Source organism: Oncorhynchus masou, chromosome 2, assembly GCF_036934945.1.
Source record: "Oncorhynchus masou masou isolate Uvic2021 chromosome 2, UVic_Omas_1.1, whole genome shotgun sequence".
In the NCBI taxonomy this organism is placed as follows: domain Eukaryota; kingdom Metazoa; phylum Chordata; class Actinopteri; order Salmoniformes; family Salmonidae; genus Oncorhynchus; species Oncorhynchus masou.
In genome coordinates, this window is record NC_088213.1 from 25,148,187 (window position 1) to 25,165,353 (window position 17,167).

Sequence of the window (17,167 nt, forward strand, 5' to 3'; positions counted from 1 at the left end):
AAGGTAAACTTAACTCATGGCTCGGCTCTCTACTGTATAAAGAGCTAGTGGTTGTCACTTACATTATCGAGAGACGGGGTGAATAAGAGAGGGACAGAAAGACATGGGGGCCGCCTCAGACAAATTGACCTAGACAGATTACTCAGCTATCTGGTGGGTTCACAGTTGTTCAGTTCACCCAGTCACAGACAGGTCTCGCATTGAGTGTGTGTAAGAGGTCAGGTGATTGCTGGGAGTCTTAGTCCTGTTCTTGTTGTGGACAGGATATTAACTGCTCTCCTGCCTCAGTGGATAAGAGTAAGAGGTAGGAACAGTGCCAGGAACAGCAGTGGGCTTTTCTGTCTGGCTCAGGGATGGGCAACTATTCTACATTTTTGAGTTCATTTCCTGTGATACTACACAATTTTTCATGTGGCAGAGAGAAAATTAGCAGTTTCACAGGAAATTCCCTGTAATTCTACATCTTTTGCCATAGGGTGAAGAAATTACATGTTTTTATATGATGTCTGAGTGAGAGTGACTAACAAAATCTACGGGGGCCCCCTGGTTGGTAATTCGACCAGGATTACTACAAGATAGCTGGCCGCTAGACATTTTAGCTGACATGGGCCAATTGAGTTACGGTCAGTGACTGACATAAGAAAACTGCACAACCACATTTCAAAATTGCACCTTGTGTATTCCACTATTCCAACTTAACCTGTTGAAACTCTGGGGGCGCTATATCATTTTTGGATAAAAAGACGTGCCCGTTTTAAGCGCAATATTTTGTCACAAAAAGATGCTCGACTATGCATATAATTGGTAGCTTTGGAAAGAAAACACTCTGACGTGTCCAGAACTGCAAAGATATTCTCTGTGCGTGTCCTAGAACGTGAGCTACAGGCAAAACCAAGATGAGACGGCATCCAGGAAATGAGCAGGATTTTTGAGGCTCCGTTTTCCATTGTCTCCTTATATGGCTGTGAATGCGAGAGGAACGAGCCTGCCCTTTCTGTCGTTTCCCCAAGGTGTCTGCAGCATTGTGACGTATTTGTAGGCATATCATTGGAAGATTGACCATAAGAGACCACATTTACCAGGTGTCCGCCCGGTGTCCTGCGCCAAAATTGGTGCGCAAAACTCAGCTGCAAGTATTTTTCCATGGAATTTAGAGAAGAAAGCAGGCTTCCACGAAGATATATCAATGAAGAGATATGTGAAAAAACACCTTGAGGATTGATTCCAAACAACGTTTGCCATGTTTCGGTCGATATTATGGAGTTAATTCGGAAAAAGTTTGACGTTGTAGGTGACTGAATTTTCGGTTCGTTTCGGTAGCCAAATGTGATGTACAAAACGGAGCGATTTCTCCTACACAAAGACGCTTTCAGGAAAAACTGCACATTTGCTATGTAACTGAGAGTCTCCTCATTGAAAACATCCGAAGCTCTTCAAAGGTAAATTATTTTATTTATTTGGTTATCTGGTTTTTGTGAAAATGTTGCGTGCTAAATGCTACTCAAAATGTTAAGCTAGCTTAGCATACTCTTACACAAATTAGTGAATTGCTATGGTTCAAAAGCATATTTTGAAAATCTGAGATGACAGTGTTGTTAAGAAAAGGCTAAGCTTGAGAGTAGGTGCATTATTTTCATTTTATTTGCGATTTTCAGAAATCGTTAACGTTGCGTTATGCTAATGAGCCTGAGGCTTTAGTCACGATCCCGGATGGGGAGTTTCAAGAGGTCAGTAAATTGAGACCCAGACTGAGTTCCTAAACAAAAAAAAGTGATCCGCGGGCCTACAAAACGGCAGTTGTCCATCCCTGGTACAGCTTGCGAGCAGACACACACAGCTCTATCAGCAGGCTCCAAGTCAGCAGGAATAAGGACACCTGTAGATTACAGGCCAAAATATAACACAGCCGGGAGATAAGCGCGAACCGACCAGGCACTATCACAAATGGCTGCTGGTCACGCCCCACCATATACGGCCTGTCTTTCCTCTTCATTACAGCTCAGCCTATAGGGAGAGAAAATAACTCTCCTACAGTCACAACTCCTTTCAGACAGCTATAGAGCCAGTCAGAGAAATACTAGAAAGATGTAAAGACAGCATTTCTACATAGAGCAGCAAGTTCTTAAGCTGTCTCTAGCAATGAAGGGAATTTGTATGAGGGAACAGGAGATTGTGAGCATCTCAAGCAGCTTGCCGTGTGGGTGAGACCTGTCTGTGTAGCTAGAAACCACTTCCATTCCAAACCTTTGCTCTGCCTGTCACGTCTAGTAGTTGGTGTTGGCTTTTATGTAAGCATGAACTCTACATGGTTGCAATATTTATTTGAACTATGACCCGTATTAGCCTGGGCCCAGATCTTTTCAACTATGTTAAAGTTTCAACAACCAGAGGAGTTTGCTGTACACCAATAATGGTCAAACAGATCTGGGACCTGGATTGACCTGTATGGGCTTAGGACTGGAACTGTAGCGATGCGAGTGATCTCTTACGTCAGCAGTGGGCCACAGGTCTTTGATGACCCTCTCAATCCTGTCCACCACCTCCATCCTCATCCTCTCCTCCTCCACCCGAGGAGACATGTGCTTGTAGAAGTCATTGATCTCCTCATGGAGCCTGCAGAACACAGAAAGAAAACAGGGTTAGGGAGGGAGACAGACTGAGCGAGAGAAAGAAAGAACAAAAGGAGAAAGTAGCTTGTTCATGGGGATAGTAGGAGTCTGAAATAGATCAAAAGACACTGACAAAGATTGATGGCAGAATATATCGTAAGAGAAAAATCTAAATAACAGGTAATTGACTGACTGGGGTTATTTCTGCCTGCAATTCACCCTGCTGTATGTCTATTATTAAGGCTGCAGATTGACCAACACACCCACCCATAGGGCCTAGACCAGAGGCTATAACAAAAACACTAAAGACTGGGTCACACACACATTCACACGTGATACTGATTCGCATGCACGCACACACACAGCGGACTAAACCAGCTGCCACCTCAAACTTTGACCCAACCAACACACGGCCTTGTTGTTCCAAACTCTACTGATAAGCTCTTGTATGTTCTGGCCAGTGCTTAGTGTGGGGACAGGAAGCGGAGCAGGAACAGAAACAGAATGGAGAGGAATCAAGCCAGTCAAAGGGGATCGGAGCAGACAACACGTGGACACGAGGTCTAACACTCAGTGACCAACCAACACAGTAAGGCTGTAGGGAAACTCAGTCATCGGAGGATAAAATACTTATTCTCTTTCCTAATCTTACAAAGGAAACTCTATTAGCTTGAGTTGAATAGCAAGCTGCACATCCAGCATTATGATTGTGAGTAGAGCAGAGGCAGCAGTCCTGTTGTGTGAGCAGCTGTAATGTGAGTGAACACCACATACTGGGGGGGGGGTGTACTAGAGGCCAGGACACATGAGGGCTGGGCTGGGGCTGTCGGGGACTGGCAGTGGAGCAGGTCGCTCTGCCCTGACTGCCCCTTTACTGGGTCTGTTCACACACAATCCCAGTCACCCACAGGGCCATGTAAACACAGCACAGCACCCAGCCAATGACAGGCCTGCAGCACAGCTTCCTTTGGCAGGAAAATCAAAAGGAGAGTGGGAGAGAAATGGTAGCAACTTCTGAGCTTGTTTAGCCAAGCGTGTGTGCCTGAGAGGGCTCAGCTGTGAGAAACACTAGTAGTTACTATAGACGATTCAGCCTGCTTGTCATTTGCGTTTCAGGGTTTTAGATAACAGGCTTCTCTGGCGCTTACAGTAGTTTGTGTTTCACCTAATCCTCATCGACACCCAGACAGACATTCCTGGTGTAGCAGCCAGGAGTCGAACTGAAGGGCCCTGACCCGGTTAAACCCCAGCCGACAGCCGCCCCAATCACCAGCCTGTCTGTTGGCCCAATCTACACAGCAGTCCAGCCAGCCAGACAGTCATGCCAGTTCAATGCCATCAGTCTCTGGGTAGAAGTACTCCTCCCTGATGTGATGATACCAGAGCTTTCCAGCTACATCACTGCAGGTGTTCATCCTCAAACAATGATCCCTTTATATTCACACAGAGGACTGTGTATCACACAGCTTGTAATATAAACAATAGGCTGCTAAACTAATTTAACTTCTACACCTTTCCTCACCCAAGCACCAGGCTCTCCCATTTTAGGTAGGCCAAGCTAACTCCTCAGGGCAGGTCCGGCAATTTTGTGTGAAGACGCCCACCATGAGGTTCCCTGTCCTGAGGTACCATGAGCTGTTTTTCTGGATGGGCCAGGGCCTCACATTACAGTGTATTCTGAGGTGACTGAAGCGGAGCACTATGCAGGGGATTCCTTCCTTCTCTTTCTATTTGTCTCTTCATTTCTGGTGTTGGTCAGACTGACAGTGGAACAGGAGTTGAAGTACCTTCAACATGTGACACACACCCACCCACACACAGCAACCGGCCCACAAATACGCTCTGCAGAGGCAACCTGGCTGACAGCATTCATCAAGCCCAGTCAGTCACTGCAACAAAGACTGCACCGTGAACACACCTAGAGTCAACATAGCAAGGTATGACTACAGTGGGAACTAGTAATGGGGGGGGGGGACATCTAAATTACTGACAGATTAAATTCTGATTATTTTGAGAAAGTGTATACTGGCTACAGCGTCTCAACATGGCCAAAAAGTACTATTGCCGTTTGTTTTTCAAGCAAAGGTGTTAAGAGAATATGTGAGCACATTTCTTCAGTTTGCCGCCAGCTGAACTGAAGCATGCTGATGCCTTAAGTCACTCCACCTAGAGCCACCTGTAACAAAAACAAGACAGGGGAGGGGGCTGTCCTCAGACATACGCACAGGAAGGAAGCAGTCTGGCACTGGACCAGGAGATATAACCATCAGCAAGCCATTCATATTGAGTTCCCATATAGCCATTAACTTGGACACATTCAATTCAACTGACTGACACACACGTCACATATTGATTTGATGCGCATATGCCACACTCCCTTCCATACATACACTCCCACAGAAAAGACCATGGTCAAACTTTTGTCACACAATGACTGATACACTTATCAGGGGAGATCAAACAAATCTCACACCAATTTGGAGGCGATGGCAACAGAAATGTAGCGTGTGCCTGCCAGTCTCCTAGCAAATGTAGTTGTCTCACACTGCCAGTCTCCTACACTGTGCTTATAACAAACAAAAAACTGTGCCAGTCAGTTTCATTGAGGTTCAGCCCAAGTATAGGCTCTCTATTCCAGCTCAGACCAGTGGTGCTGCTAAGTTTCATTTCACCGCAGCAGTGTCTGTCTGACTGGCTGGCTGTCCGTGTGAGAGGAGAACGGGTTTTGTTTCAGGGTTAAGCCACATCGTCTCGTCATCCTGGGAACCGGCTTAGACCAGGGGGAGCAGCCCAGTGCTTTTGGAGCATGTGAAAGAAACAATATCGCTCCTTCCTGAATCACATTACAGATCGCACAGCCTCAGCTAAAGGAACAGAACACAGAGACTTGGTAAAAGATAACACGCCTGCCTTAATCATATGGAAATTGTGTAATCGCCTCAGAGCGAGCAGGGCTTCCAGAGAGCTGAGCCTGGAGAGAGCAATTAGGCTTCACACACAGCGAGAGAGAGGCTCCTGTGGAAGGCAGGGCAGGACTAGGCAAACCCATTTGGGAGCCCTGGGTTTAGAGGAATGGTTTTGCAACTGAAACAGGCAACATCTTTTCCAAGATATAGATACTGTAGTGTACTACTCAGCAGCAAGTGCCAGTAGGTTTCTGGGGCAGCAGAGTAGGTGTGGTGGAGGAAATGTGTCTTCATATGAAGGAGCAGGGGGAGAAGCATAACTTCAGGGTCTCATCTGCAAGTTCACTGTTGAAGTGGCAAACTGGTACTGCTTATTGACCAGCTACTCAGATGGACTGACAGTATAAAGGTGTGTGGGAGTCAGAGGGCATGGCATGTGTCTCAGTTCAGACACAGGCAGCAAAAGACACTGGAGTGACAAATCAAAACTGGCTACCAAAGTGCCTTTGAGAAAGGAGAGGGTTTTCGAATGTGCAAGGCCAGCCCCCTGGTTTAGAACGGCCTCCACCGAACAGCATTAGAGCAACCAGCTATAAATACTGCAGAAGGACCAGGGACAGAAATAACAGGGTACTGTACCATGCCCATGTTTCATAGCGCTGCCAGAAACAGTGAGAGACATGTCATCCAGCAGGCATTCTCTTCACGTGAACCTGCAAAAACTTTCCTCACTCACTGCTTATTAGGCAGTCCCTCTTGGCAGTACCTACATGTGTAAATATGCCTCTCACACAAAAACATGAGTAGGCTAGCCTATGAGTGACAGGGCCAGCAATACGAGTCTCACACACACACACAGGAAAGGATGACAACCCAAACCACACACTGAACATAAGGTGGCCAATTCATTAAGCTTTCATCAATGCCTGACTTATCCCCCAGCAGCACTGCGGTGGCTGAGACTGGCTACCATAACCAGAGGATTTGGGTTAAAGACAAGCGAGGGCTACGAGGACCCCAGTTGTGCCTGATCATTAGTGACCTTGGCCTCAGTGGAGTTATCTGGCACACACTAGCTGCGGTTGAAACCATGTGTTTAGTGCTGCAAAAAAAGCTTCCGGCTCCACGGGCTCCAAAACATCTGGCGTGCTGGAACTCCAGCCATAAACACTAGACTACACTTATATTACACCATCCTCTTCAATTAAAGCCCCATGGCTCGATCCACCATAACATCTAGGCCTATATTCAGAAGTACAGAGACCTATGGACGGACATAGACATCAAAAGAACAATCTAATAAAGATCAAATTGGGCTGCAAGATCTTGGGCTACCCCAAATACAATCTGCAGACACAATGCTAACAGCTTTGCGCCATTAGCACTAGGCTAAACATTAGTAACAAGAGTCTAGTCTACTCAAACTCGTGTGTTTGGTCTAAACGTACTGCATGTCATGTCCTCTGAACTCCATGACAATTTCCACTCCATCTCTGAGCTCACAGGCTAGACTCTAATCACTGCATGACCCTAGTTTGCCTATCAACCAAGTCATCATGGCTCCTTCCACTGTGTGAGGCCTTTGGAAAAAAAGAGCCAGGATGCAACATGTGAGTGGCAACCTATCAGACAAGCATAGAGATCTGTGGTATACAGGTTGCATATTGAGTTCATCAAGACTGGAGAAGAGAGCACAAGGTGTGCTTTATCATCATTAGTCACATGGCATGAAGTGACACCTGTACCTAGGAAGGTTTCTCTTAATCTGCCTGGTTGAAAAGCATTTATACAGGCTTATGAAAATGCAATTGCCAGAAATGTTTAAATACATATATTTAATTAAATGCAGTGAAAAAATATTTCAAACATCCAATACTTTAACAATTCCCATAATTTGTACAACAGAAACAAACACCAAAAAAAAAACACAGCAGTCTTCAATTGAAACGTATTGTCAAGCAGTATGACAGTCAAAAGAAATAGGACTGTTTTTCAGTATTGATTTCGTCTGGGCAGTACCAAAACAAGAAACAATCTACCTAACTAGCTACCCCCTATGCTGTTCAGACTAGAGGTTGACCGATTAAATCAGAATGGCCGATTATTTAGGGCCGATTTCAAGTTTTCATAACAATCGGAAATCGGTATTTTTGGACACCGAATTGGCCGTTTTTTTTTCACCCTTATTTAACCTTTTTTTTGTAACTAGGCAGTCAGTTAAGAAAACATTCTTATTTTCAATGACGGCCTAGGAACGGTGGGTTAACTGCCTGTTCAGGGGCAGAATGACAGATTTGTACCTTGTCAGCTCTGGGTTTCAATCTTGCAACATTTCGATTACTAGTCCAACGCTCGAACCACCTGATTACATTGCACTCCACGAGGAGCCTGCCTGTTACGTGAATGAGGTAAGAAGCCAAGGTAAGTTGCTAGCTAGCATTAAACTTATCTTATAAAAACAATCAATTATAATTACTAGTTAGCTATACATGGTTGATGAAATTACTAGTTTATCTAGCGTGCCCTGCGTTACATATAATCGATGCGGTGCGTATCGTTGCTCCAATGTGTACCTAACCATGAACATCACTGCCTTTCTTAAAATCAATACACAGAAGTATATATTTTTAAACCTGCATATTTAGCTAAAATAAATCCAGGTTCGCAGGCAATATTAACCAGGTGAAATTGTGTCACTTCTCTTGCGTTCATTGCACGCAGAGTCAGTGTATATGCAACAGTTTGGGCCGCCTAATTTGCCGGAATTTTACGTAATTATGACATAACATTGAAAGTTGTTTATGACTTCAAGCCTATCAACTTCCGAGATTAGACTCGTGTAACCAATGAGAAATGGCTAGCTCGTTAGCGGGGTGCGCACTAATAGCGTTTCAAACATCACTTGCTCTGAGACTTGGAGTAGTTGTTCCCCTTGCTCTGCATGGGTAACGCTGCTTCGAGGGTGGCTGCTGTCGATGTGTTCCTGGTTCAAGCCCAGGTAGGAGCGAGGAGAGGGATGGAAGCTATACTGTTACACGGGCAATACTAAAGTGCCTATAAAAACATCCAATATTCAAAGGTATATGAAATACAAATGGTAGAGTGGGAAACAGTCCTATAATTCCTATAATAACTACAACCTAAAACTTCTTACCTGGGAATATCGAAGACTCATGTTAAAAGGAACCACCAGCTTTCATATGTTCTCATGTTCTGAGCAAGGAACTGAAACGTTAGCTTTCTTACATGGCACATATTGCACTTTTTCTTCTCCAACACTTTGTTTTTGCATTATTTAAGTTTCATTATTTATTTGAGGCTAAATTGATTTTATTGATGTATTATATTAAGTTAAAATAAGTGTTCATTCAGTATCGTTGTAATTGTCATTATTAGAAGAAAAAACATCTTTAAAAAAAATCGGTATCGGCGTTGAAAAATCATATTCGGTCGACCTCTAGTTCAGACTACATTAACTCGACTGGCTTTCAAATTGGCCAGAAGGTTGAGAAAATATCAAAACATTCTTCTTTAAGCACATGGGATGCCTGAGATACGGAGGGTTTCCCCATACGTGCTGGTAGAGGGAAGGGTATATTACAGCAGCATGTATAGCTCTCTGCAAGTCCTCGTCTCACCACCTGGCTGTATGCCAGGAGGGGGACATGACAACGGCCCTTTCTCAATTAGGTTTGTAAGACATGTCAAAGATAAAATTATAAGTAGCATGTCATTTTAAACTGTTTGCATGCTTTTCCCCTTCAAGAAAACAATAGCTGATTCAAAGAGGGTGTGGCAGACTTCATAACTCTTACGTGAAGGACTCAGGTAGGATACACTTGTTTCCTTGGCAAAAGGCGCATATTGAGGAGGAGCAAACTCCATTGATATCTCTGACAGCCAGTACAGTACAGACCGCGCTATAGCTCTTTGAGTGGCGCTGTGTCGGGGTAACAAGAGGTGATATCTGGAAGCTGGAACTGTGGGGCTTGGATCATAAATCACAGAGATGGTTCTAAAAACAATAATGTGCTTTTCTGATAGTCACCGAGGGATTAGCAGCACATTTAGATGGCCCATGTGGTCAACATTGTACAAAACAGGGTTGTGTTCAATAGCACACCTGTCGGGCATACTGTAGCAAAGGGTAATGAAACATTTCTTATTGGACAAGTTCAGATAGTCCCTCCCTGTTTCACTTCATTTTGGTAAGTTCTCTCTGTTTTGTGCCTTGTAAACACAACCCTGGTCTTTCCACAGCTAGTTGTGTGTGACAGCACAGTGCAGCCATACTATTTTAGGCAGTCCACTCCACTCAGACACAAAGACAATTTCTGGGTCTTTCACAACAGCTTTTGTTTCAGTGAATCAGAGCTGGCTGAACGCTATTGCTGCTCCGGAGCTCATTGGATGGAGGGCACTGGGACGTCAGAGAAAGAGCTCAGATTTCTCTCCAGGAGGGGCGGGTTTGTTTTGGGAGAGTGAAGCCAGGACATGCTCAGCATGTGCTGCATGTAAACACAGCACCCCTTATACATGAAGGCTGGACCTGCTGGGCTCAACTAAGCAGTACAACAACTCCGCATGAATACACACACCTCCGCCCCCATCTGCCCTATCACCACCCCAGCAACCAACAGTGCCTTACTCGTCCAAGGAAAATCGTTCATCTTCTCCCATCCTTTCGTTTCCCCTCCCCATCAAATGGTGTATGCAGCAGTGGTCAGAATCTAACGAATGTAAAATCAACCCCTTGACTAATGCGAGCCTGAATTGGCGATCCCCCAGGTATCACAACCAAAAGGAAAATGCACATGGATGTGAATTTTGTACATAATGTTTCTGCCGCCGCATCTTAAAGCAAAACAGCTTCTGGATATCAGGACAGCGATCACTCACCTCGGATTAGACAAAGATTCTCTTCAACTAGCAGGACGCACAGAACATACTTCGAACACTAGACAAGGCCAACATCCCAGTTATTGGCAAGAGGAAGAGACGCAGGTACAGAGGACACAAAGCGGGGTGCCTTATAAGGACCCACAGAAGGCAAGTGGAAAAGCTGCAGTTACCGTCATTATTATTCGCCAATGTGTAATCATTGGACAATAAATTAGACGAGGTACGATCACGAATATCCTACCAACAGGACATCAACAACCGTAACATGTTATGTTCCACAGAATCGTGGCAGAATGATGATATGGATATTCATCTCATGGGTAAGAAGGGGGGCGGTCTGTGCATATTTGTAAACATCTATACTTTTCGTGCCTGTTTATTTACCACCACAGACGGATGCTGGCACTAAGACCGCACTCAGTCAGCTGTAGAAGGAAATTAGCAAGCAGAAAACAGCTCACCCAGAGGCGGGGCTCCTAGTGGCCGAGACTTTAATGTAAGGAAACTTAAATCAGTTCTATCTCATTTCTATCAATATGTTAAATGTGCAACCAGAGGGAAAATCACCTGTACTCCACACACAAAGACGCAAAGCTCGCCCTCCACTTGGTAAATCTGGCCACAATTCTATCCTTCTGATTCCTGCTTACAAGCAAAAATTAAAGCAGGAAGCACCAGTGACTATAAAAAAGTGGACAGATGAAGCAGATGCTAAACTACAGGACTGTTTTGCTATCACAGACTGGAACATGTTCCTGGAATCTTCTGATGGCATTGAGGAGTACACCACATCAGTCACTGTCTTTATCAATAAGTGCATCGAGGACGTCGTCTCCACAGTGACTGTACGTACATACCCCAACCAGAAGCCATGGATTACAGGCAACATTAGCACTGAGTTAAAGGGTAGAGCTGCCACTTTCAAGGTGCGGGACTGTGACCCGAAAGCTTATAAGAAATCCTGGTATGCCCTTCGACGAACCATCAAACAGGCAAAACATCAATACAGGGCTAACACTCAATCGTTCTACACCTTCTCCTACGCTCGTCTTATGTGGCAGGGCTTGCAAACTATGATAAACTACAAAGGGAAGCCCAGCCGCGAGCTGCCCAGTGACACAAGCCTACCAGATGAGCTAATTCACTTCTATGCTCGCTTTGAGGCAAGCACCACTGAGGCATGCATGAGAGCATTAGCTGTTCCGGACGACTGTGTGGTCACGCTCTCCGTAGTCGACGTGAGTAAGACCTTTAAACAGGTCAACATTCACAAGTCTGCGGGGTCAGACGGATTACAAGGACATGTGCTCCGGGCATGTGCTGACCAACTGGCAGGTGTCTTCACTGACATTTTCAACATGTCCCTGATTGAGTCTGTAATACCAACATGTTTCAAGCAGACCACCATAGTCCCTGTGCCCAAGAACACTAAGGCAACCTGCCTAAATGACTACAGACCCGTAGAACTCACGTGCGTAGACATGAAGTGCTTTGAAAGGCTGGTAATGGCTCACAACAACATTATCCCATAAACCCTAGACCCACTAACATTTGCATACCGCCCAAACAGATCCACAGATGATGCAATCTCTGCACTCCACACTGCCCTTTCCAAAAAGAACACCTATGTGAGAATGCTATTCATTGACTACAGCTCAGCATGCAACACCATAGTGCCCTCAAAGCTCACCACTAAGCTATGGACCCTGGGACTAAACACCTACTGCAACTGGATTCTGGACTTCCTGACTGGTGTCCCCGCACATTGGCTAGCCGGACTATCTGTATTGTGTCCCGCCACCCACTCGTCTATGCTACTGCTACTCTCTGTTTATCATATATGCATTGTCACTTTAACCATACCTTCATACTACTTCAATCAGCCCTACTAACCGGTGCCTGTATATAGCCTCGCTACTGTAATTTCTCAGTCCTTTTTACTGTTGTTTGCCTGTAAGTAAGTATTTCACTGTAAGTTGTTGTATTCTGTATTCTGCACACGTGACACATTTTGATTTGATCACTTTCCAATTTTGTGCTTCCCAGTCAGGGACTTGGGGAAGAAAGCTAATGAAACATTTTCAAAACCAGAGATTACAAGCCTGAAAAACAATTGGCAGATGTCTAGGCTTTACATTTATATATCGTGAAATATCTGTTCATAATGCAGCTTAGTAACATTGTGAGCAGAATAAGAACCAGAAGTTTGAGAGACCGAACCTGGTTGTGACTGTGATCCAGGCTGTACAGTAAAGGTTGGGGTATTAGAGTAATCACAAAGGAATGTCCTTATGCAAACAGTGTGCTTCATATTACTATAAATGAGGATCAGCCTGGCTAAGACTTTGCTCTGGGCTCTTGCATGTTGCTAGCCTACGCTTGTCAGGCACGTAGAAGAGAAAATAAAAACGCCTCTACACCTCAGCCTTTAAAACAACACCCCACCCACCTCAGGACATTTCTCTAGTTTAAACTAGTAAGAACTGCATTTCTGAAATAGCTCTATTTCACACTAAGATTATATAAACTAATTGGTCAATATGTTTTTTCAAGACAGACCTGGTCCGTTATACTTAGACTAATAAACAGAGGAGACCCAGGCAAAACAACAATGATAAGATAATGCACCTGAATGGTTGTAAAGCAGCACATTTCATTTCAGCGTCACATGTCTGGGGAAATACCCTCTGTCATTATAGAGAAAATGGTTACAGTAACCTAACCTCTATATCTGCTTTCTACCAACCTGTCATATTGATCATAATCAGTAAGCTAGTATAGCCAACTTATGTTAAATACAGAGTGTACTCTGGGCTCCCGAATGGCGCAGCGGTCTAAGGCACCGCATCTCAGTGCTAGAGGCGTCACTAGAGACCCCGGTTTGATTCTAGGCTGAATCACAACCGACCGTGATTCGGAGTCGCGTAGGTTGGCGCACAATTGGCCCAGCGTCGTCCGGGTTAGGGTTTGACCGGGGCAAGCCTTCATTGTAAATAAGAATCTGTTCTTAACTGACTCGACTAGTTAAATCAATCAAATGTATTTAGAAAGCCCTTCTTACATCAGTTGATGTCACAAAATGCTGTACAGAAACCCAGCCTAAAACCCCAAACAGGAAGCAATGTAGGTGTAGAAGCATGGTGGTTAGGAAAAACTCCAGAGGAAGGCCGGAACCTAGGAAGAAACCTAGAGAAGAAGCAGGCTATGACGGGTGTACAGTCCTCTTCTGGCTGTCCCGGGTGGAGATTATAACAGAACATGACCAAGATGTTCAAATGTTCATAGATGATCAGCAGGGTCAAATAATAGTAGTCACGGTGGTTGTAGATGGTGCAACAGGTCAGCACACTTAAATAAGGGTTTCATAAAAATACTACAGTTCAGACTCTACTAACAGGACCTTTATGGCTAGGAGAGTATACTTGCCCTGTAGCTACACGGTTACTACCACAAGCCCCACTAACTGTTCATCCCTGAGTACCATGTTTGTGTCAGAAGTGGGACAATCTGTCAACTCTCAGGCCTTTATGTATGGAACACTTCGAGAGAAGGGGAATAGTTTAGTCTCCCTATACATGTGGTAAACTATGGCTTCTGAACAAGATTTCTGACCATTTAAGATACATGATGTGCATAACATTAGAAGCCTCCTCCCTAAGTTGGCTATATTCACTGCTTTAGCACACTCCGCAACCCGGATGTCCTAGGCGTGTCTGAACCCTGGCTTAGGAAGGCCACCAAAAATCCTGACATTTCCATCCCTAACTATAACATTTTCCGACAAGATAGAATTGCCAAAGAGGGCAGAGTTGCAATCTACTGCAGAGATAGCCTGCAGAGTTCTGTCATACTATCCAAGTCTGTGCCCAAACAGTTTAGTGTCTTCTTTTAAAAATCTGCCTTTCCAGATACAAGTCTCTCACTGTAGCCGCTTGTTGTAGACCCCCTTCAGCCCCCAGCTGTTCCCTGGACACCATATGTGAATTGATCGTCCCCATCTATCTTCAGAGTTCGTACTAGAGGTCGACCGATTATGATTTTTCAACGCAAATACCGATACCCGATTATCGGGGGACCAAAATAAGCTGACACCGATTAAATCGGCAGATTTTTTAAATGTTTAATTTGTAATAATGACAATTACAACAATACTGAATGAACACTTATTTTAACTTAATATAATACATCAATAAAATCAATTAAGCCTCAAATAAATAATGAAACATGTTCAATTTGGTTTAAATAATGCAAAAACAAAGTGTTGGAGAAAAAAGTAAAAGTGCAATATGTGCCATGTAAAAAAGCTACCGTTTAAAATTCCTTGCTCAGAACATATGAAAGCTGGTGGTTCCTTTAAACATGAGTCTTCAATATTCCCAGGTAAGAAGTTTTAGGTTGTAGTTATAGGAATTATAGGACTATTTCTCTCTTTACGATTTGTATTTCATATACCTTTGACTATTGGGTGTTCTTATAGGCACTTTAGTTTGCCGGTGTAACAGTATAGCTTCCACCCCTCTCCTCGCCCCTACCTGGGCTCGAACCAGGAACACATCGACAACAGCCACACTCGAAGCAGCATTACCCATCGCTCCACAAAAGCCGCGGCCCTTGCAGAGCAAGGGGAACAGCCACTCCAAGTCTCAGAGCGAGAGACGTTTGAAACGCTATTAGCGCGCACCCCGCTAACTAGCTAGCCATTTCACATCGGATAACACCAGCAATTAGGCTGATAGGCTTGAGGTCATAAACAGCGCTATGCTTGCGAAGAGCTGCTGGCAAAATGCACAAAAGTGCTGTTTGAATCATTTCGAAAACAAAATGTTTATTATTTCAGTGAAATACAGAATTGTTCTGTATTTTATCTAATGGGTGGCATCCCTAAGTCTAAATATTCTTATTACATTGTACAACCTTCAATGTTATGTCATAATTATGTAAAATTCTGGCAAATTAGTTCTCAATGAGCCAGGCTGCCCAAACTGTTGCATATACCCTGCCTCTGCGTGCAATGAACACAAGAGAAGTGACACAATTTCACCTGGTTAATATTGCCTGCGAACCTGGATTTCTTTTAGCTAAATATGCAGGTTTAAAAATATACACTTCTGTGTATTGATTTTAAGAAAGGAATTGGTGTTTATGGTTAGGTACAGTCGTGCAACGATTGTGCTTTTTTCCGCAAATGCACTTTTGTTAAATCATCCCCTGCGTTGCATCGATTTTATGCAACGCAGGACACGCTAGATAATATCTAGTAATATCATCAACCATGTGTAGTTAACTAGTGATTATGATTGATTGATTGTTTTTTATAAGATAAATGTAATGCTAGCTAGCAACTTACCTTGGCTTCTACTGCATTCGCATAATAGGCAGGCTCCTCGTGGAGTGCAATGAGAGGCAGGTGGTTAAAGCGTTGGACTCGTTAACCGTAAGGTTGCAAGATTGAATCCCCGAGCTGACAAGGTAAAACATCTGTCGTTCTGCCCCTGAACAAGGCAGTTAACCCACCGTTCCTAGGCCGTCATTGAAAATAAGAATGATTTCTTAACCTCTTGATGCTATGGGGGCGCTATTTCATTTTTGGATAAAAAGACGTGCCCGTTTTAAGCGCAATATTGTGTCACAAAAAGATGCTCGACTATGCATATAACTGATAGCTTTGGAAAGAAAACACTGACGTTTCCAGAACTGCAAAGATATTCTCTGTGCGTGCCCTAGAACGTGAGCTACAGGCAAAACCAAGATGAAACGGCATCCAGGAAATCAGCAGGATTTTTGAGGCTCCGTTTTCCATTGTCTCCTTATATGGCTGTGAATGCGAGAGGAACGAGCCTGCCCTTTCTGTCGTTTCCCCAAGGTGTCTGCAGCATTGTGACGTATTTGTAGGCATATCATTGGAAGATTGACCATAAGAGACTACATTTACCAGGTGTCCGCCCGGTGTCCTGCGCCGAAATTGGTGCGCAAACCTCAGCTGCAAGTATTTTTCCATGGAATTCAGAGAAGAAAGCAGGCTTCCACGAACGATATATCAATGAAGAGATATGTGAAAAAACACCTTGAGGATTGATTCCAAACAACGTTTGCCATGTTTCGGTCAATATTATGGAGTTAATTCGGAAAAGGTTTGACGTTGTTGGTGACTGAATTTTCGGTTCGTTTCGGTAGCCAAATGTGATGTACAAAACGGAGCGATTTCTCCTACACAAATATTCTTTCAGGAAAAACTGAACATTTGCTATGTAACAGAGTCTCCTCATTGAAAACATCCAAAGCTCTTCAAAGGTAAATGATTTTATTTATTTGGTTATCTGGTTTTTGTGAAAATGTTGCGTGCTAAATGCTACTCAAAATGCTAAGCTAGCTTTGCATACTCTTACACAAATTAGTGAATTGCTATGGTTCAAAAGCATATTTTGAAAATCTGAGATGACAGTGTTGTTAAGAAAAGGCTAAGCTTGAGAGCAGGCGCATTATTTTCATTTTATTTGCGATTTTCAGAAATCGTTAACGTTGAGGTTATGCTAATGAGCCTGAGGCTTTATTCACGATCCCGGATCCGGGATGGGGAGTATCAAGATTGACTTGCCTAGTTAAATAAAGATGTAAAAAAAAAAACGGCCAAATCGGTGTCCAAAAATACAGATTTCTGATTGTTATGAAAACTTGAAAATCGGCCATTCTGATTAAATCGGTCGACCTCTAATGTGGACAACTACAAATACCTAGGTGTCTAGTTAGACT

The 17,167-nt window shown here is 43.9% G+C and overlaps 1 protein-coding gene across 2 annotated transcripts in view; it reads right to left on the minus strand.

Moving 5' to 3' along the window:
- Positions 1-17,167, minus strand: part of LOC135557350 (terminal nucleotidyltransferase 4B-like) — a 32,315-nt gene that overhangs the window by 12,072 nt on the left and 3,076 nt on the right. For both annotated transcript variants that reach the window (XM_064990550.1, XM_064990559.1), the window contains exon 2: positions 2,490-2,613. In XM_064990550.1, coding sequence (XP_064846622.1) covers positions 2,490-2,613 — 124 coding nt within the window. The remainder of the gene's footprint in view (positions 1-2,489; positions 2,614-17,167) is intronic.